At 43.0% G+C, this 21,097-nt stretch overlaps 1 protein-coding gene across 2 annotated transcripts in view; it reads right to left on the reverse strand.

Moving 5' to 3' along the window:
• Nucleotides 1-544: 544 nt before the first annotated feature.
• The window catches only part of NELL2 (neural EGFL like 2), a 266,470-nt gene continuing 245,917 nt past the window's right edge, over nt 545-21,097 (reverse strand). For both annotated transcript variants that reach the window (XM_090042380.1, XM_090042379.1), the window contains exons 17-20: nt 8,251-8,444; nt 6,996-7,172; nt 3,874-4,098; nt 545-1,321 (exon numbers count right to left, since the gene is read on the reverse strand). In XM_090042380.1, coding sequence (XP_089898506.1) covers nt 1,271-1,321; nt 3,874-4,098; nt 6,996-7,172; nt 8,251-8,444 — 647 coding nt within the window. In that variant the 3' untranslated portion in view covers nt 545-1,270. The remainder of the gene's footprint in view (nt 1,322-3,873; nt 4,099-6,995; nt 7,173-8,250; nt 8,445-21,097) is intronic.

Here is a 21,097-nt window from a genome sequence, read left to right on the forward strand (position 1 = left end):
ATACTTTTGTGTTAATTGTCACAACAGCACAATTGGGAAAATAGCATTTTTTAACTTAAGTCCCCTTTGCTGAAGAGATGATTGCTTCTGCATCAACAGAATAAGTACATTATAAGAATAATTGTGCACTAACAGACTATTATTTATTATTACAAAAGTATCTGAATAAGTTGAGGTGTTGACAAAACAAAAAGCTGTTTATAGAGCATTTCCAATAAGTCAGAACAGTGTTACGGGGGTTTTAAAGTTGTGCCTAATCCATGCGACAATAACAAATCAACATGTAGGACCTGATCTTGAACATCTTTATGCATCTAAGTCATCCTATTTAATGAAATGGCACTTATCCCCTGAGTGAAGTCACTTGCATGTACAGGCATTTGCCAGACTAGTTCCTGAAAGACTAACAAAGATGTGAAATGAAAGAACAAAGTTGTGCTGGGTAGAAACATCTATGGACAACCATACTGACAAAGGAGTTATAAGCATCAATATTATATAAAAATACCATCCTGAACAGTGAAGGAGACTCAAAGTCAAAAAATATTATAAGGTAAGAGAAATATTTATTTAAATTTTGCACAAGAACGAGCTTATACTGAACAAATTCAATCAAGAAATAATAAGTGCAGTAAAACAAGGAAATATAGATGACTTTTCCCATCAGAAAACATTAAGTAGCCATGCCTGTGCATTACGGTTTTTTTTACAATAACTTGTATCTTTTTTTCTCAGTAGGTACTGTACATAACATATCTTAGCCAGCATATTCTTTGTTCCTGAAGAGTTCATCCTTTTACTCAACTTTATGTTAGATTCTGCAGTGAGCAATCAAACAAATCGTGCAGATTCAAATATTACGAAAAAGTCTCTGTGCCTATTGAAGTCTTGTATTTTCAAAGCTTCAGTAGGCTCAAAGGTTACTTCTAGTGGACTCTGTATCTTGACATCGTTATGTACAACGTTACAATGTGTCACTTTACTCTACCCTAATATTCTGCATAATGATGTCAGACACGCAAATAGGCAGAAGTTGAGTCTGACCTCAAGCATTTCTGAGCTTACATTTCTGAGCTTTTCTGAAGTCCTATACATTTCACTCTAACTCAGGTAATGGACAGCTCACTTCATTTATAACATTTCTGCACTTTTAAGATGGACAAAACTGATCAGATTTCAGTTTTGGCTTTATACAATTTTTGGTCGAAATGTCTCTTTTTGAAGGAAAATTCATTAACCAGAAACTGCTTGTGAAAAATGGTTGTTAGCTTCACAGTTCCTGAAGGCACTGTGGATCCACGGAGCAGCAAACATGACCATTCTAGAGAAGGGAAAGAGGGGAAAAAGATTGAAACACATTAATATTCTGTACAGTTAATTTAAGAATGGAATTGACCACTTTTTATAAACGAATATATAAATAATTTGATCAGATTTTAGCATCACTTTAGCCGCGCACACCATATAAAAGGAATCTAATGGTTCCACTAAATGCTCAGTGTATTGTGTTCTATATCATAAAACCAAAAGAACAAAAAATTGAAAGAAAATGAAATCAGTAAGAGATATGCTACTGACTGTATCAGGATTCGGGCTATTGTGCATATACAGCTGTCAGAGAGGACGGGGCTCTAGGAATTTTATTTAGATGAGACAGAAGGCACCATTACTTTTAATTCAGCACTGTATACCTCATGTTAATATATGCAAGCTGTAGCACAGTCAACGATTAATTCTTAAAGTTTCCACTGATCATTTAGCTGCTTTTATATAAATATGAACAATTCCTGGAACAGAAAAATGATTAAAGTATTTGTGAAAAGATAATATTTTCTGCTTTTCTACCTTTTCTCTCTTCTGACTTTAACAATGCAAACAAAATGTGCATGCTTCTTTTAAATTCTGTAGGTATCTTTAGTCAACTGAAGTTCCAGACTGATTAAAGGCCAGTGGAAATCAGAATCATTCACACATTTCCCTGACTCTGTATGTGACAGGAGGCTAAACAATCCCAGTATTCTCCTTCTTCACTTGTGATTTGAAATGGTTTTGTGGCTAAGTCAGCTTTAGCTGATGCCTGGATTTCTGAATTCTTAAAGGATTTTGTGTAAACCTATTTTGCTATAGCTTGGTTAGAGAGGCTTATCCTGCAGCTTTGACCTTCCACATGATGCACAGCAGGGAAAGAGTAGGGCTGAAGCAATACAAATGAGGTACATACTACTATGATAGTAATAACTTGTGTTACTGTATTAACTATATAAATTGTGTTCTGGTATTAGTTTGATTTATTTGGATACAAATACAGTATGCTGCAAAAGATAGTGTTAGGAAACAAAATAAGTCCTTGCATATTAAGGAGCAAACTTATATATGCTCTGTATTAAGAACTGGTGTCTTTTTTACTTTGCAATATTCAAGAATTCTTGACATGGAAAAGCCAGGAGTACAGCGAGAATCTAATTTAAACAGGCACAATGCCGGTCTGGGACTATCTGCACCTTGTAACTGTCCTAGGAGAAAAAAAATCAGCCACTGAAAGATCCACCCTCCCCATCAGTGAGCTGGGACATACTACCAGGAGTTTCCTGTGGATTCCTAGACTTTGTTTGTTCCATTTCCCTCCTGACTGGGTACACTGCTCTGAGCGGGTGCGAGTGGATCTGAATGTCTTCCCTCTACCTGGTACTGCACTCATGTTCTCTTGATAGAGAGAGCCTGAATTTAGTTCTGTGGGCATGCAGAACTAGTACATCATGTTCATGGCCTTCAAATGTATTTTGACTTGAGTTATCAGGATCTACTGAGTTTGGTGTAGTATGTATATGACTTATATAGGCCCAAATAATGATTTTGGTTTACATGGCAGTAGCAAGGAGGGGAACTCTTAACTCTGTACAAACAGATACAATTCAGACAGACCAATCTTGGGATCAAGTCAGGTCAGTACACAAGGGTAGGGTGATACAACTAAGCCAATATATGGATCTTGGTTCTATGTGTTCCCCAAACTGGAGCCTTAGTTCTTATTTTAGCTCTAGGGAAAGGACATGAGATGATACCCAGAAACCATAGTATTATTCAGTAAGGTTTATGGATCTTAATTTGAATGGATGTTTTGCTGTCTCTTCCCTTTGTCCCTCAACCACTGTTGACCTGCTATTTGTCATTCTGCAAAAATACAGTTCACCTGCATTTTTAATGGAAATGTTTATTGTAACACCCCTATTTTTGAAAAGGCAGCAGAATTCAGATAAGCTTTTGGCTGTACCCTTTTGACCCCAAGGAATATTGAATATTCAGGTTGTCATGCTGTCTTTTCTGTCAATTGTAAAGCAAGTAAGACATAGTGGGAGTTCCATTTTGTCATTATAAAGCTTAAAATATTTGATCATCACGATCCTCAAAAGAAGAAATACTGTTTTAGGTAATTTGATGTTAACTCTCCAAACTACAATTCCTTTATGAAGTTACATTTTTGACCTTTGAAAATTGATACTGTAGGTATCTGCAAGGCAGCATGGAGTTGGTAAAAGTAAGTTGCCATCATAGTGAAAGTGAGAGACAAGTGGAAAGGACAAGTCTGCTAACTTATCCAGAGTCTGCAACAGCATGGGCTATGATGCTATTTCTGTGCTGCCGGTGCATTTAAGCCATCATTCTGGTTCCTGAAAAAACCACAGCATTGACAGAAGAGGTTGAAGTTAATAAAGATGAATATTTTATATGGCAGCCTCTGCTGCTTTGAAAGTAAGTGCAGCAACTGACTTCCCACTGACTAGACTAAATGTATTAGTGCTAAATGTGTTAATATTTATGAACCATTGAAAAAACTAGCAAAGAGGCCTCTTGGCTTCATTTTATGTTCTTTACCTTGCATTGGCATAGGGTGCACTCTGTGCCGTGCTTAATCCAAGAAGATCCAGTGAAGCGAACCACATTTGTTTCATCCAGACAAGTTTTAGTGATGTCATTACGAATGGTGTCTGCCTGGCAAGGGTCAGTGACACAACGTGGGCAACACTCGCTCTCAGGGAGTACACTGAATTCACAGTCCACTTCTGGGCAAGTCAGTGGCCAACAGTCAACTTCACCTTGCTGTTAAAAAAACACATTTTAAGAACACAGAGATCACCAAGTATTCCATGTTGTTTTGACTTACTATTAGGTGTTTCCATGTCTATGCATTATCTTTCTCAGCTGGCTGAAACTTCCATTTCTTTCAATTAAGAAGACATGCAAACATTTTTCATACTCATTTCCTGTTGACAGTACCAGAACTTGGTTACTTTATTTCTGTACTTGAAACCAAAAACATATTATATTTAAGTTAAATGTATTTTAAAAATAGTTGCAGTTGTAGTTTGAAGTTGGAGGTGTTGGTAAATGACGTTCTTTCCCCTTTTTGTTTAGCATCTTTTTGTATCCCTACTGTAGGACAGACAAAATTCACACCCTCTGGTGGATGTACAAGCCTAAGGGGCAGCACAACAAGTGCAATTTGACTGCCCAGGGGAGGCAATGCTACATGAGGAGACAGGTTGCCTAGACTGTCTGCTTTCTTAGTAGCTTGTTTGGGACAACAAATAAAGATTGTCTTCCAATTTCAACTGCTCTTTCAATTTATACTAGTATAAATCCTTGCATTTCAAAAGAAAATAACCCTGACTTGTAAGAGGGCAAATATGAGGATTAGGCTGCATGTGTTTGGTATGACTTTTAGGGGCACTAGGGACCATGAAATCACAGACTATGAGGTACTGTTGATATACCTATGAATATTAACAGAGTTCATAGATCTACTTTATACCCTTTCCTTCTTTTGAGAGGTGCAGTGTTCATCTCCTCTCTGGTTTTTCTCATGCTGGGCTGTATTGGGTTCTGTTCTGTCACCCAGTCTGTTCACTGTCTGTGTGCCTGTTCGGGAAGTTAGCAAAGTGCTGTTACCCTGACTTTGAATAAGAAGCTCAACTGCATTAATGTCTAATCAAATATGGGGCCTGAATCAGAGCCTTCAGAAAGGCATTAAAGATAGGAACTGAAATGACAAACTCTGCCCTATCAACTCACTCACCTTTAGTTTTATTCTCTGCTCAGCTGCTATGTAAATGGGTGTTGTTATCTTCACTGCTTGTGATCTTTTCCCACATGTCCTTGAGAAGAATGTTATTATGTCCCTTCCTTACAACCTCATCCTAATGATGTGGCTTTAGCCCTCTCCCGATTACATTAACTGCAAAGCACTTTGCAGTGAGCTACAACCTGGTGCCATTTGGAAATTTCCTCTGGTGCAGAATGTGGCTATGTTAGGTTTTAAGAGAAACTCCACATTATACAAGAACTTTGTAATCTATATGCTTTCTGATTGGTTTCTAAGTTCAATTCAAGTTACTGATTTTCTTTCATGAAGCCCTAACCTGTTTAGGTCTCTACACTAGAGATCTCATTTTGGTATAAAACTGCAGCAGATACAGTCAGTAAAGGCAATCAAGCTAACTGCAGCTCCACATTTAAAAGGGAAGATGATGACAACATTTCTAGTAAATATCCCCAAATCTAGAATTTGCTGCTTTTTTTTTGTTGAACTGAAGGACCAGATTAGCTGACTTTCAAAAGTTGATGCCCAAGCTGGCCTTGATGGTTTGAACTGAAACAAGTACTAATAAGTTGAATAAGAGATTTTTCTGCAGGTCTCAAAATTCTTTTGTGGTTACCAATCCATTTTAGGATTTTGTGTAACAACCTTAACATGCCTAGAGCTTGTTTAGTTAAAATTTATGTTGAGAAGCCAACATTTGGCCCTACAGAAGTAGCTCATATACAAAAACCATGTATCATCCATTAAACAGTGGTGAGTTAAGTGGTCCCCAGAGCACAGAGCTGAGCAAGATCTTCTAAGAATTTGTTGAACAGGACTTTGTTTTACTTTTCTCCATGGAGAAAGTATAATGTTGGTTTTTTTTATAAACTTCCCATCTGCCTCTGGTGTTCCTTGTTCTTATGAATCACATGATGCAGAGTATGAAAGCAAACAATGCCTAACCTTGCTGTTTTAATTGATATTTTTGGATTGAAAAAGTACAAAGAATGAACAAAAAAGTTATCACCTAAAACATCCATCTGGTAGATGAAGAAACTGGCTACAATTACATAGAAGCATTTGAATAAAGGAGTCATCTATGTAAATCCCAAATAGCAGGGCTTCTTTTAACATTTAATGAAGCACATGGGGACCTAATTTACTGTATTTTAGCAAAGGTAAAGTTGAAACCTAAGAAAGTTTGCTGGTTTTCATGACTGTTAGCCCAAAGAAAACCATCAGATGAATCACATTTATATCTAGATATGAAATTATTTATTTTCATCTGGTGATTGTTTCTGTCCAGGAAGTTTATTATACAGCACTACATAGAAGTAGTACTGCCTCAGTGCATGAAATGTTTACCCTAGGGAAAAAATTCTTATACTTCGAAGGGACATGCTTTCAAGCTGATTTTAATATTTTAAAATCTTTCATCATATTAGAGGTAGTAAAGTGCAACAATTCACAAAGAATAAAGCACTCAGGAAATCTTGTCTTTTCTCCTGTTGGTGAAATATTCATAAACAGGTCAAGTTAACTGCTATTTAAAATACCTGAATGAACAAATTTCAGCCTATGGACTTCTCAGAAATTATTTACTATGATATTAGTTTAATAATTCAATATTCAGAATTTGTTCTTCAAACTGTTATCACCTAAATTACTTGCCATTGTTTAGGTTCCTTAACTGAAGGACCTCCAATATGCCAAAACAAACTTTCTTTCAGGATTAAACAAATTTCATTTTGTGATTAAATGAAACTTGGCCAAACTATTCAAGCCAAACCTTGATTACAGAAATTTATGAACAAGGAAACAAGCAAATACATTCCAAGTGAACTTTTTTGGAGTCATGAAAATGTTTGAAATTTTTTTTTGTTCCTTTCCACATTGATGCAATCAGAATACTTACCAAGCATCGGCATTGTTGACAGTTCTGCACCCATGTGTCTCCACTGTTGTATGAGAGCTCCCCACTTTGATGAAGACATTGACTGCTAAGCCTTGGGTCACATTCGGGACAGCAAAACAAGTCAACAGTAGGGTTCTCACAGTCACAAACCATCCGTCGGCACATCACATATCCTCTCTGTTGTTACATAACAGAGAAACACAAAACAACAACAGAAATTAGTATAACTCACAATAGTCACAGCGCAAAACTTAGGCTTGATGGCCTAATTCTAGATCAAATATTGATAATTCAAGAGTAATTTGGAGTAAAAAGCATTTTCCATTATATTAAAACTGGTTCATTCAGGGATGAAAATTACAGTATAAAATGTACAATTATCGTAAATTCATCTGCAGAGTAAATAAATCACTAAATGTTGTTAATTCCTCATGCACATGCTTCATAACACAGCAGCTCTTCAAACAAGTCTCTCCTGAGGTGATGAAATATGGTATTTTTTCTGAGAGCCAGATTTTAATGGATTATACTAAGATTACACTATTTTTGTACAATGCTACTAGGTCTTGTTTGAAACTTCCATAGCAATCCATCTCTCTTATACCTATTATAAATTATTTAGATGAAGAACACTGCACCTATCTAAGGGCTAAATTAAACACCCGTGAAATCTTAGCTTCTATGAAATTATTCTTTTCATCAGCAACATTTTCTGCATTAAGCATGAGTTTAGGAGACATGCCAGCAAGTATTTAAGAAGGATAACCCATATTATGCAGAAGGGAGGGCACAAAAAGAAAATATTTTTTCTTCCCTTCCATTCTTATCAGTTCTCTGTATTTGATAACCCTGAGTCTTATCACATCCCCAAAATCTACACACATAAAAACACTTCTAGACATAAAATGACACCTCTCCAGGTGGAAAAAAAGTGGAGGTGGGCTATCCTTACTTTTAGTACTGTATACTTCTCTCAGGATTCACTACATTGCCAACTGTCCATGGGATTAATATCTATGCAGGCAGAATTGGGAAGCTCCATATTGGGCAAAAGCATAACATACAGAAGCATACTGACCACAAATGGCCCCGTGGAAATCATCTTCCCTGTGATATCACTCTTATGGAGAAGGGGATCCAGGGCAATAGTAATTTTACTGGAAACCTGAAGTTTTCTTCCCCCTCAAACACACACCCTTCATTCCTATCACTAATTACAGCAGCACTGTAAGAGTAGTTCATTTCCTTTACTGACCTGGCATGAACAGACAGAACACCTGTCATTCTCCAGCACCCAAATCTGTCCATTGTGCTTGATTTTGTCTTCATGGATACAGTCTCCTGTGCAGTTCTTTCCATGAGGACATCGACAGTCATACCCACCATCCAAGTTAAAACAAACGGTGTCATTGGCACAGCTGTGCCTTCCAGTTCCGCATTCATCAATGTCTGTGAAGACATGCCACATAATGCTTTTAGACCCTGTTCAATTAACAACAGTCTTGCTACAGCCAATATAAATGATTCCCAGCCATTAATGCCTTCAGCCGAAAATAAACAGATCACTCTACTTAACAAGGAAAGCATCAGAGATAACTGAACTTGCTATCAAAACCTTTTCCTGAATCTGTTTAATGCTGCTGGGTTCTCTTATGCATGGGCAGAGAAGTTAACATGAAAGGTGATTCATGACCTATGAACTTACTTGGAGGGAAGTGTACTGTTGATAAAGGTGTACTATCCAGATTTTATTAATTACGCCTATTACAGAGACATGTATGGCCTTTGTGTCTAACACACAAAATAAAGAACACGATGAGTCTGTCTTGGGAATAAATCTAAACAGCTTTGAAACAATTCTGTTTCAAAGCATTCAGGCTACTTTAGAGAAATAGTCCACAAATTCACACACAAGACTTTTGCAAGGACAAACTAACGGAAACACTGCCTTATACTTCAATACGTTTTATCTTAATGTCTTCAGGTGTCTGTCTCCCTTTTGTTAAAAGAACCCCACCCCACCAATAATTTTCTAAGGGCATAAGATATGTAATATTACTTGATATAAATAACGTGTAAATGGTATTTAGAAATCAAAGGCCAGATTCTCTGTTGTGTAAAATACTGTAACTCCATCAACTTTTATCATAAATTGTCATTACAATCTTCCTGCACATTATTAATTACAATCTGCATGAAAAATCTGATATTTATGATACTAACTATACAGGAGCCCCACAAAATAAAAAATAATTGACAGTCATTTCATATTCAGCCTCCACGTTTTGCACAATACTCCAAAGATGGAAATGAATCTTTCTTCAGATGGATCTTATATAAATCTAAACTTTAAAACAGAACAGCTCAATTAAAATTGCAGTTCAATGTGTAGCTGCGGGCAAAATAGTAAACAAGATATTAAGATGCATAAGAAATGGCATGGCGAGTAGAAGAGGAAAATATTTTGAAGTCATTATATAAATAGATTCATCTAAAACACTGCATGCTGTAGTGGTCACTCCAGCTCCAACCCTCCCCCCCAAAGCTGTAAAATTCAAAGGATTTCAGACAAGGTGATGGAAATGATCAGGGCATGAAAGAAATGTCATATAAAGAGGGAGTGAAAGGAAGGGGACTGTTCACCTTGAAAAGCAGATGGATAAGAAAGGACATGTTAAGAGTAGCTAAAAATAACAAATGACAGAGAAGGTACATCAGCAGCTTTTCTTCTCCCTGTCTCAATACAAGAATAAGGAGACAGTCAATGAAACTGAAAAATGGTGAATTTAAGCTTGATAAAAGGAAAATACTTTTTCATACAATACACACACACAAATAGTGAAAATCATTGCCACAAGATGCTGTTGAGGTCAAAAGCTTATTACAATTCCAAAAAGGACTGTACATTTACATGATAGACAAAATACCCAGAGTTGTAATGCCAACAGATTTTGCTAGCAGATATTAAACTTGAGGCTCCATGTTTACTCCAACATTTACCTTTTAGGCATTAGGAGACCTAATTTTAGGGTATATCAGGGAAGCATATGTTAGTAGCCATGAATGAAACAAGGTTCTAGTCAAAATCAAAAATGGATGTAACCTACTATAGATGTCCCTAAGCAGATGTAACAGCACACTTAGTGAAACTAATATGAAAAATATTGTTCAAACCAACATGAATAAAGCAGGCAGTTTCCCATAGGTCTAACTTTAAATCAGTAGTTCTCAACATTTTTAGACTCAAGGACCCCCCTCATTAAATTAACCCCCCTTTGAAAACACCAGCTTTTTTCTTTAACTTGTTTTTTTTACTATGTAAAAACACTAGAGCATTCTTGTTTTGCAAAATGCTCAGAAAGACCACAACAGGTCAGAATAGGATTGACAATATGGATTCCTATGTGAAATCAATGGGTTTATCTTGTGAATTGTGTAGGCACTAACAGCGTGCAACACCCTTGTAAGAATCTTACAGAATCCTGGTTGAGAATCCCTGCTCTAATTATTCTATAAACCAGCTTGTCTCAGTGTAGACTACAATGGGAACAACAAATAAATTAACATTTAAACATCATGTTTCATTCTGATGCCAGAATTACCATATTTACTTGAATATAAAACAAGGTGTTTCTCTCCAATCAGCATGGGGGAAAAAATCCTTGTCTTACAATCACATGCAAGGAAAACTCATTAAATAATTGTCTATCATTAAAATGCTGCCAAAAGCAGCATGTGCTCAGTAATAGAAATCAACTTTTAAGCTGATTAAAATACAGTCAGTACTGAGCATGATGTACATACCTCTTCCAATCTGTCCCATGACTGATATGGCTCACTAGAAAGTCCAAACCACACCTATACAGTTACATTATTCTTATTCTCATTACAATAAACACACTGTGAACCCGTGTGTCTGTCACCAACACCTTTAACGGTGACAATCACATATTCTTTTTTTTTAATTTACTTTCAAGGGCTAAGTCAGTTCCAAATTCTATTAGGCAAAGACCAATAATAAAGTACCAAATTTTAACTGAGCAGAAATCAATCATTCAAGTCTGCATGTGTGGTAGACCCACACATCAGTCTTTGGGCTTCAGATACTCCCCAAATCCATGGCAGGCATCTTACATGCAAGTCCCAAGCCTGGAGGGCTGAAGGTTCAGGTCCCCTAGTGTCACTTGTTCCTAGCCAAAAGGCGAAGGAGCAAGCAGTGGGGGAATTCTAAACACAATCCCTCATTACCACAAAACTGTGCAGTTGTGTCCTGCATTCAGGAAAACTTGCAAGGGTCAGATTGCCCAGACTGCAATGGACAGGTCTCACCATGGGAGAAAAAGCTTGGGGAAATCACAGGGGTCAGGAGGGAGGGGGAGAGAGAGAGAGAGAGAGAGTGTGCGTGGGTGTGTGTGTAGGTCTGGAGGTACTGTAATACTAGGCTCACACCAGGAAAGCCAGAGCCAACCCTGACACCCTACCCTTGGTGCCAAAAATGCTTTAATAGATTTCATAGACATTCAGGCTGGAAGGGACCATGGAAAATCATCGAGTCCAGCCCCCTACCAAAGAGGGAGGAAGTCAGCTGGGGTCATAGGATCCCAGCAAGATGAGCATCCAAATTTCTCTTGAAGGTGTTCAGTGTGGGTGCTTGAAACACCTCCGATGGCAGGCTATTCCAGACCTTGGGGGCTCAGACAGTAAAGAAATTCTTCCTTATGTCCAGCCTGAAACGGTTTTGCTAGAATTTATAACCATTCGACCTCGTCATCCATTGGGGTGCTCTGGTGAACAATTGTTCCCCCAGATACTGGTGGTCACCCCTGATAAACCTATATGTGGCCATCAGATCATCCCTGAGCCTGCGCTTTTCCAGGCTAAAGAGCCCCATAGCTCTCAGCCTGTCGTCATAAGGTCTGTTTTCCTGATCTCTGATCATGTGTGTGGCTCTCCTCTGCACCCTCTTAAGGTTCTCCACATCCCTTTTGAATAGTGGAGCCCAAAACTGGATGCAACACTCCGGCTGCGGCCTCACCAAGGCCGAGTACAAGGGGAGAATGACATCCCGGGATTTACTTGAGAAGCATCTATGGATGCAAGCCAGCATTTTGGCCACTTTACTAGCTGCAGCATCACATTGAAGGCTCATGTTCATCTTGTGGTCAATGATGACCCCCAAGTCCTTTTCATTTGTAGTGCTAGCCAGTGTAGCACTGCTGAGCCTATAAGGATGCTGCAGGTTTTTCCTCCTAAGGTACAGAACCTTGCATTTTTCGGTGTTAAACACCATCAGGTTCTCACCTGCCCATTTCCTGAGCCTGTCAAACTCAGCCTGGATCACCCTCTTGTCCTCAGGTATGGATGCTTTACCCCAGGGTTTGGTATCATCAGCGAACTTGGCCAGTTCGCTTCTGACTCCAATGTCCACATCATTAATGAAGATATTGAATAATACAGGTCCAAGGACAGAGCCTTGGGGGACCCCACTGGTCACAGGGCACCATGACGACTGACTTCCGCCAACCACCACCCTCTGGGTCCGACCACGGAGCCAATTCCCCAGCCAGCGAATCATGGTGGACCCGAGGCTGCAGTTGGCCAGTTTTACCAAGAGGTGATCATGGGATACCAGATTGAAGGCTTTTTGAAATCAAGATATATGACATCAATCTCCTTTCCCTTATCCAGGTGACAGATCACCTGGTCATGGAAGGAGATGAGATTGGTCAAGCAAGATCCACCCACAACAAACCCATGCTGGGTATCCCCCAGGATATTGCCTTCAGCTAGTCTGTTAAGAATGGCCTCCTTGATAATCTTTTCCAAGACCTTGCCCAGGATTGAGATCAGGCTGATGGGCCTATAGTTTGCCAAATCCACTTTCCTCCCTTTCTTGAAGATAGGCACCACATTGGCCTTCTTCCAGTCTTTGGCACTTTACTAGCCAATTCCCTGGCAAACTTCTGGTCAGGCTCTTGACTTTGGGTGGGAGGTCTGTAGGAGACTCCCACTATCGTGTCCCCTGTGCCGCATTCCCCATGGATTTTAACCCAGAGGGTCTCCAGCTGGCCACCCTGGTCACCAATATCGGCTTGCAGGGACACGTAGCTCTCCTTGACATAGAGAGCTATGTCCCCGCCCCTTTTGTCTACTCAATTTCTCCTGTACAGGGTATAGCCATCTATACCCGTGGTCCAGTCATGGGTGGAGTCCCACCAGGTCTCCATTATCCCTATGACGTCGTAATTACTTATGTTAAGCAGGACAAGTTCCTCCTACTTATTCCCCAAGCTCCTGGCATTCATGTACAGGCAGACAAGTGTCCCCTTGATCTTAGCCAAAAGGCTAAGATGCTGATGGGAGTCTTTTTTTTTAATTTGCATCACAAAACAACTAAAAGAAACTACATTAATATAAAACTTGACAACCTTCCTGTAACAGGGGGCCTTCTCAAGGCCGATTTTGCCTTTGGCCCGCCCATCTGTTTCTGAGCCAACCGCCTGCCTTCTTTACTGCCATGCCTTGTTGTTATCTAATTAATGATCTTAATTAGGTGGTAGGCTGCCCATTTTCTTGCCCCAATGCCAGGGGGTACTATCTGCATCTCCATTCCTCCCCTACACTGCAGCCCATGCCTCGCAGATGGCATCCACAGATGTTACTCTCACCGGCCCCACACTGGGCCCCAGAATCCTCCAATCAGGACCCCTTAAGATCCCTCCATTCAGGCAGCCTACCCCACCCTCATTCAGGGCTGCCTAGCTCCCTGAAACTATTTCCCCTCTCAGGCGTGGTCTCCCTAGGACCGTTGGCCACACAGACCCTGGTCTCGCCTCCAAGGCCGATCAGGAACCCCAGGCCCTCAGCTCTGGGCACCCCTCGCGGTGGACCCCTGGCCCTTTTGAACGCTCTGGTCCTGGCCCCAGCACTGACCAGTTGAGGGTACTCTACATCAGGCCTTTGAGCCTCTAGCCCCACTCTCTCTCGGGGGTCTGCCCTCTGGACCCTACTAATGGGTGACCCACCTGGTTGTGGGAGGCGGAGTTATTAAGGCACCCTGACCCAACTTTCACTGGGGTGATAACTGGCCTGGCATTTCCTGGATGCTCCTGTGCCACTGAGAGCCCCACCAGGCCACCCACTCCCAGCAGTGTGCAGTTTTAGGTCATGCCCAGGACTGGGAGCCTCCTAGCCCTCCCCTACAGCTCCTCCCTTACCTCCAAGCCTTGCAACTAGGCGATGTTACTGCCTGGCCCATCAGCAGGGAACTGATCTATTTTTAATATAAGCAGCCAGGGATCTAAAATGACTGCCGCAATCAAGCACCTGCTGGCTGCTTGGGTCAGGTCTTAAAGTGGCAGGCACAAACAGTGCTCTCCCCGCCACACTCCCCAACAACAATATTTTTTTTCTCTTTTCACCATTAACACATTAGCCTCTCACAAACCAACCCAGGAGGAAGCAACAACTTTCACCCTGCCCCTTTGTCCTTTTGAAATAAATACAGCCATTCTTCTTTCCTTCACCTCTTCTCTGTTGTCTCCTTTCCCATCACGTCTGCATCTTGATCCACATAGTATTTCAATTCATAATTTGCCAACTCCAAACATTCTCGTGGTGAAAGCCAGTCCCTTGACCAATGGTAGGTTTCTCGCCTTCCATATCACTACTGTCACACAAAGGATTATGGTTCTGTCTCCATGTCTGCAGTCCTTAGGGTATTAACCCATACAACACCATTTCTTATGTTAAGTCACAATTCATACTGATTGCCTGCAAAAAATGACACTTCCTCTCATAGCCCTTACATAAAAGGGCAGTCCCAAAATACATGTGACACAGATTCTTCAGCCCCATATCCCTCTCTCAGGCACACGGCCAATCTTATGCCCAATTTATGCTGAATGCCCCACACAGGAAGACTATTCCAGATCATCATCCATATGTTATTTGTATGTTCTGCTTTTATTTTATTATCTGTCATTTCTTTCCACATATTTGCCATCTCTTTCCATCAGCTATCCAATTATTGTTATCTTATCTTTCTTTCTTGTCACATTAATCATTTTCTTATAGTCTTTCAAACACTCTAATCCCAATCCCTCAAGTTTATATACCCATACAAAGCTCTCCATTTTCGCATAGTGGTCCAGTGGCTGCCATGAACGTAGCTTTTTCTATTCTCCTTTGTACGTGGCCCGTCTTAACATTCTTCCTACCAGGTAACGGCAGAAATATGCAGTCTTCCCAAACTCCTCTGTTATCTCTTTTCAGAACATACTTATAAAATTAGTATACACAAAGCTTTCCAAATCTGGCATTCCCCAACCTCCTAATTACCTGGTTTTGTATGCCCCTGTTCTTACTTCCCTTTCTCTTTGACTTCCTCCTCAAGAAAAAACATATCTACCTCTGTACCCTCCTTATCTGTTGCCATGATGCATTATTCCCATGTAGAGGATGATTGGCAAGAGTACTGTTTTCACCACAGCCATTTTATCCTGGAAAAATAACTTTCTACCACTCCATAATCCCAATATCCATCTCCCTCTTTTCTCTAACTTCTCCCACACCTTTGTTGCTTTCCCTTCAGTGTCCATTAGGATTCCCAAGATATTGATCACACACTTTACCACCTGCAGGCCAAACTTCTGTATATTTTCTCAATTTCTCACCTCCATCAACATACTTTTTAGCATATTTAATTTTGCCTTTGACACTTCACCATAGTCCTCCGTATGCTTCAATACTATGTTCACATCATCCATCTATAATGTACATTTAACTTCGTGGACAGCACACATCCCTGTCTTACCTCTGTTTATATGGGGAATGCTTTGCTCGAGTAACCATTTACCAGTACTCAACTTCCTTCTTTACTCTATACCACTTTGTAGTCCATATATATAAAGCCTGTGCATTTTTTGGGAGGGACCTTTTTATTTTTGAAATTCATAACTGAGGTGCTAAGGAAGAAATTTACCTTGGGAGTCACTTTTCAAATCTTGGCATTTGGCTACCATCTTTGAAAATGGTGGCCATGACTAACAAGATGAATAAAAGTTGATATCTCGGTACCTGTGAGGTTGATTTTGATTTTCTAAACAACTTTATATAGGTATTGCAATAACCTACAAACTTGCTTTGTCTTTTGATAATCAGGGATCCTTGATTTCGCTCTTTAAAAATCGCAAATTCTCTGATAAAACACTGCAACTTCCCTCACAAAAACCCACAGATTGGAGAGAAAGTGTGCATGCACAAGTAACTGGGTATTTTTATCTTTAATAGATTTTCAGTGTGTGTTCATTCTGGTACGTAGCTGTTGTTTGGTTTCTCTTACATATTTTCCATCAGGGCATTTAGTGCACTGGATGAGATATATTACATTTCTGGAGATGCAGGTGTAACATCCAGGAATGGTGATGGTTCTGTTGTGGGGTGTAGTTATTGTGGGAGTGGCAAATCTCAAAAGGGCTTTCACCAAATAAGGACACTCTTTGAGGACATAAATCACACTTTTGACAGAGCCACCCAGATACCACATGAAGAACTGCTGAGTACAAAAAGAAAACCCCCACGAACCTCACTCCATTATTTATGACATACCATCCTTCCCTGGAACCCATACAGCTCAAACAACTACAACCCATGCTAGAAGACCCAAATGCTCAAATAAATCTTTCCAGAACCACCCATCCTAGCCGTTAAACAAGCACCAAACCTTGCTAATCTCATCACCAGAAACTTCCTATGGCCCAAACCACACTGAATGAATGGAGTTAGGCTCTGAGAGTGGCAAGAGATGTGTGGGTGAAAGCCTCTGCTTCTCCGAAGTCCCCCCAGAAACCCCCCCACCAGCCACAGAGCCCCCCGCCGACCCCCAGCACAGTCGGAGGTAAGCGGGGCCCATGGTGGGAGGGGGTTAACTCTTAGAGAGTGGGAGGAGGTGGCTGAGTGGGAGCCGGGCTGGGTCTCGCCCCACCTAGGCCCCTACTTGCTCCAGCCCCCCGGGGGTGGGGAGAGAGAGAGAGAGAGAGAGAGGTAGGGGGAGGGTACTCACCAGTCCCTCTCCAGTGGGGCAGGGTCCCCCAAATCCTGGGTAGGGCCCCCCTTAGCCCAAGAGCAGTTTCATCGACAGCAGGCCCACTGTGCACTGTACTTTAAAAGGGCCCACCAACAGCAAAAAAGCTGTAGTTAGGCTCCAGGAGTAGCAAGAGAGTGCAGGTGAAAGCCCACTGCGCCCCCACTCCCCCAAAGCCCCCCAGCAGCTGCGGAGCCCCCCACCAACCCCCAGCACAGCCGGAGGTAAGCGGGGCCCGTGGTGGGAGGGGGTTAACCCCTCACTGAGTGGGAGGCGGCGGCTGAGTGGGAGCTGGGCCGGGTCTCCCTTCGCTCCACCCCGCCCAGGCCCCTACTTCATTCAGCATGCGACCAAAGCTGCATGAACAGGCTGTGCAAACAGGTGCGCTTGTCTGCCAGTGTGTGAGTTAGTGTGGAGTTCACTCAGGAGGGTGCGCGGAAGGGCCTGAGGTCCTGCCTGCAAGCCCCCTAGGGTAGGCAGACTCAGGCCCAGCCCACCTACCAGCGGCATGCCGCAGATGGGCACTCACTGCACCCCAAGGGTCCCCTCGGGGTCTGCGGCCCCCGCCCCCTCAGAGATGGCCACCTAGATGGAGTCCATGGTTCTGGGCTCCACGCTGACGGAGCCCCTGGCTCTTGGCTGTGGGGGCTGCCTGTCCTTTTTTCAGGCTCTGGGGCCTGGAAGCATGGCCACCTCCCCTTGTGGGGTCTGCTCCCTTTTGGGGTCTCTGGTGTGCCAGCTGGAGGAGCTCCAAGCCACAGTCCAGGGAGGACTCGAGGACCTCCCACTCTGTCCAGTCAGAGGGATGGACCAAGGTGGTCAAGGTCCCTAAGGCCCGCAGCACCAAGGCCCCTCCCCGGGGAAGCTTAGCAACAGGTACGAACCTCTTGCAGCTGCAGCAGAGCCTGCTGAGGTGCCAGCTCCCGCAGGCAACACAGGCTCAACTGCAGCTACCGCCCCTGCTCTCCCCCAGACAAAACGTAAAGTGTTTGTTGTGGGAGACTCCATCTTGAGGGGGACTGAGGGGGAAATCTGCCACCCCGACCCCTTAGCCCAGGAAGTCTACTGCTTCCCAGGGGCCCGCATCCGAGACATTGCGGAGAAGATCCCCAAGCTCCTCCAGCCCACAGACCACTATCCCATGCTCATTATTCATGTGAGCACCAATGACACAGTTCAGAGCGCTCCCAGCAGGGTCATGAGGCACTACAGAGATTTGGGAGCGGGGTTAAAGGGACTGGGGGCACAGGTGGTGTTCTCTTCAATCCTCCCAGTCTCAGGGTATGGGCTGAGGAGGGAGAGGAGGATCCAGGTAGTTAACCAAAGACTATGGTGCTGGTGTCATCGGGAAGGCTTTGGTTTCCATGACCACAGCCCGCTCTCTGGCGAGAGAGACAGTAAGCTGCTGGGAAGAGATGGCCTCCATCTCTCTTCCCTGGGGGGGAGGCTCTTCTCAGCCAGACTGTCTGACCCGCTCACCGGGCTTTAAACTAAGCCTGCTGGGGGACAGGGGGACTACCGCCACTGCTGGCCCGCTGAGCAACTCTTGCAAAGCCAGCAAGCCAAGGCACTTAAGGGAGCCCATCCCTGCCCCAGCCCTGATACAACCTGTGGGCAAAGCAAGAGCCCCCAAGGGAACACCTGCCTGCCTGTACACAAATGTCAGGAGTTCGGGGAATAAGCAGGAGGAGCTCATCCTCCTGCTTAACACAAATAATTACGATGTCATAGGGATAATGGAGACCTGGTGGGACTCCACCCATGACTGGACCATGGGTATAGGTGGCAATAGCTTGTGCAGAAGAGATCGAGTAGATAAAAGGGGAAGGGGTATAGCTCTCTATGTTAAGGAAAGCTATGCATCCCTGCAAGCTGATGTTGGTGACCAGGGTGGATGACTGTAGACCCTCTGGGTTAAAATCCGTGGGGAACATGGCACAGGGAACACAACGGTGGGAGTCTACTACAGACCTCCCACCCAAAGTCAAGAGCTTGACCAGGAGTTCACCCAGGAACTGGCTGAGGCCACATGCCCCAGGACCATGGTTGTCATGGGTGACTTCAATTACCCAGACATCTCATGGGAGGCTCACTCAGCAAAATCCGAGCAGTCGCAAAGCTTCCTCTTGTGCGTGGATGACCTCTACCTAAGAAGTCTACGTGCCAATGAGAAGTAAAGCGTTGCTCAACCTGGTACTGGCTACTGGGGGTAACCTAATCAGCAACCGAGTGATCAATGGGAAGCTGGGTGACAGCGATCATGAGATGATCACCTTCACCATCCACCATAAAGCTGCCAAGTCAGTCAGCAACACTGAAGTCCTTGATTTCAAGGAAGCCAACTTTGACAAGCTCAGGAGGCTTGTCAGTGAGGCCCTAAGGCAGCAAAAGGGCACAGCAGCCCCCCTGGCTCTCCAGGGATGTAGCAGACCTCCTGAGGCTAAAAGAAAGGCCTACAAAGGGTGGAGGATGGGATTCACCTCCAAGCAGGATTATTCAGAACTGGTCCAGTCCTGCAGGGAGTAAACCAGGAAAGCCAAAGCTGCAACTGAACTCCAACTAGCTTCGAGCATCAAGGACAATAAAAAGTCATTTTTCAGATACGTGGGGAGCCGGAGGAAAAGCAAGGGCAACATTGGACCCCTGCTGAACCAGATGGGACAACCGACGCCCAACCTATTAAATGGGTACTTCACATCTGTCTTTCATCAGTCGCATGGGACGCCCATGCCCACTACAGGACAGGCAGGTGTGGGTGAGGAAGATCCCCTGCCTTCCATCAATGCTAACCTCATGAAGGAACACCTTGAGAGGCTGGATACCTTCAAGTCAGCTGGCCCTGACAATCTACACCCCAGGGTACTCAAGGAGCAGGGGGGCATTATAGCTCAGTCTCAGTCACGGACCTTTGAAAACTCCTGGTGCTCTGGTGCAGTGCCCAAAGACTGGAGGAAGGCCAATGTGGTGCCTTGGGTCCACCGGTGGGGAATTGGTTCTGTGGTCGGACCCAGAGCATGGTAATTGATGGAAATCAATCATCATGGTGCCCTGTGACCAGTCGGGACTCCCAAGGCTCTGTCCTTGGACCCATATTGTTCAACATCTTCATTAATGATGTGGACATTGGAGTCAGAAGCGGGCTGGCCAAGTTTACCGATGACACCAAAGTTTGGGGCAAAACATCAACACCAGAAGACAGGTGGGTGATCCAGGCTGACCCTGGACAGGCTCAGGAAATGGGTGGGCGAGAATCTAATGTTTAACATTGAAAAATGCAGGGTCCTCCACCTTGGGAAGAAAAACCTGCAGCATCCTCATAGGCTCAGTAACGCTACACTGACTAGCACTACGGAAGACAGAGACTTGGGGGTCATCATTGACCACAAGATGAACATGAGCCTGCAATGTGATGCTGCGGTTAGTAAAGTGACCAAAACGCTGGCTTGCATCCATAGATGCTTCTCAAGCAAATCCCAAGACGTCATTCTCCCCTTGTACTCGGCCTTGGTGAGGCTGCAGCTGGAGTACTGCGTCCAGTTTTGGGCTCCGCAATTCAAAAGGGATGTGGAGAAGCTTGAGAGAGTCCAGAGGAGAGCCACGCGCATGATCAGAGGTCAGGAAAGCAGACCTTACAATGACAGGCTGAGAGCCATGGGGCTCTTTAGTCTGGAAAAGCGTAGGCTTATGGATAACGCATCTCAAAGAACATCAGTCACTGTGCTAATTATTGTATTATTTCTGCATATAAAACCCCACCAAAAATATAACACATTATTTTTCTCCATCTCAGCAGAAAATAGGACATATACCAATGACTTGAAATTGCAGCAAAATAGGTATAGATTAGACACCAGGAAAAAAGTTCTTTATTGTTATAACGGTGAGGCAGTGGAACAGACTACCTATGAAAATTTTGGAATCTCCTTCATTGGAAGTTTTCAGCAAGAGGCTGCATAAGCATTATTAGGGATGGTCTAGTGGTAGTTATGCCTGGAGTGTTCTGTGAAGAGCTACAGAT

Source organism: Crocodylus siamensis, chromosome 4 (genome assembly GCF_052110815.1).
Source record: "Crocodylus siamensis isolate JL-2025a chromosome 4, ASM5211081v1, whole genome shotgun sequence".
In the NCBI taxonomy this organism is placed as follows: Eukaryota; Metazoa; Chordata; order Crocodylia; family Crocodylidae; genus Crocodylus; species Crocodylus siamensis.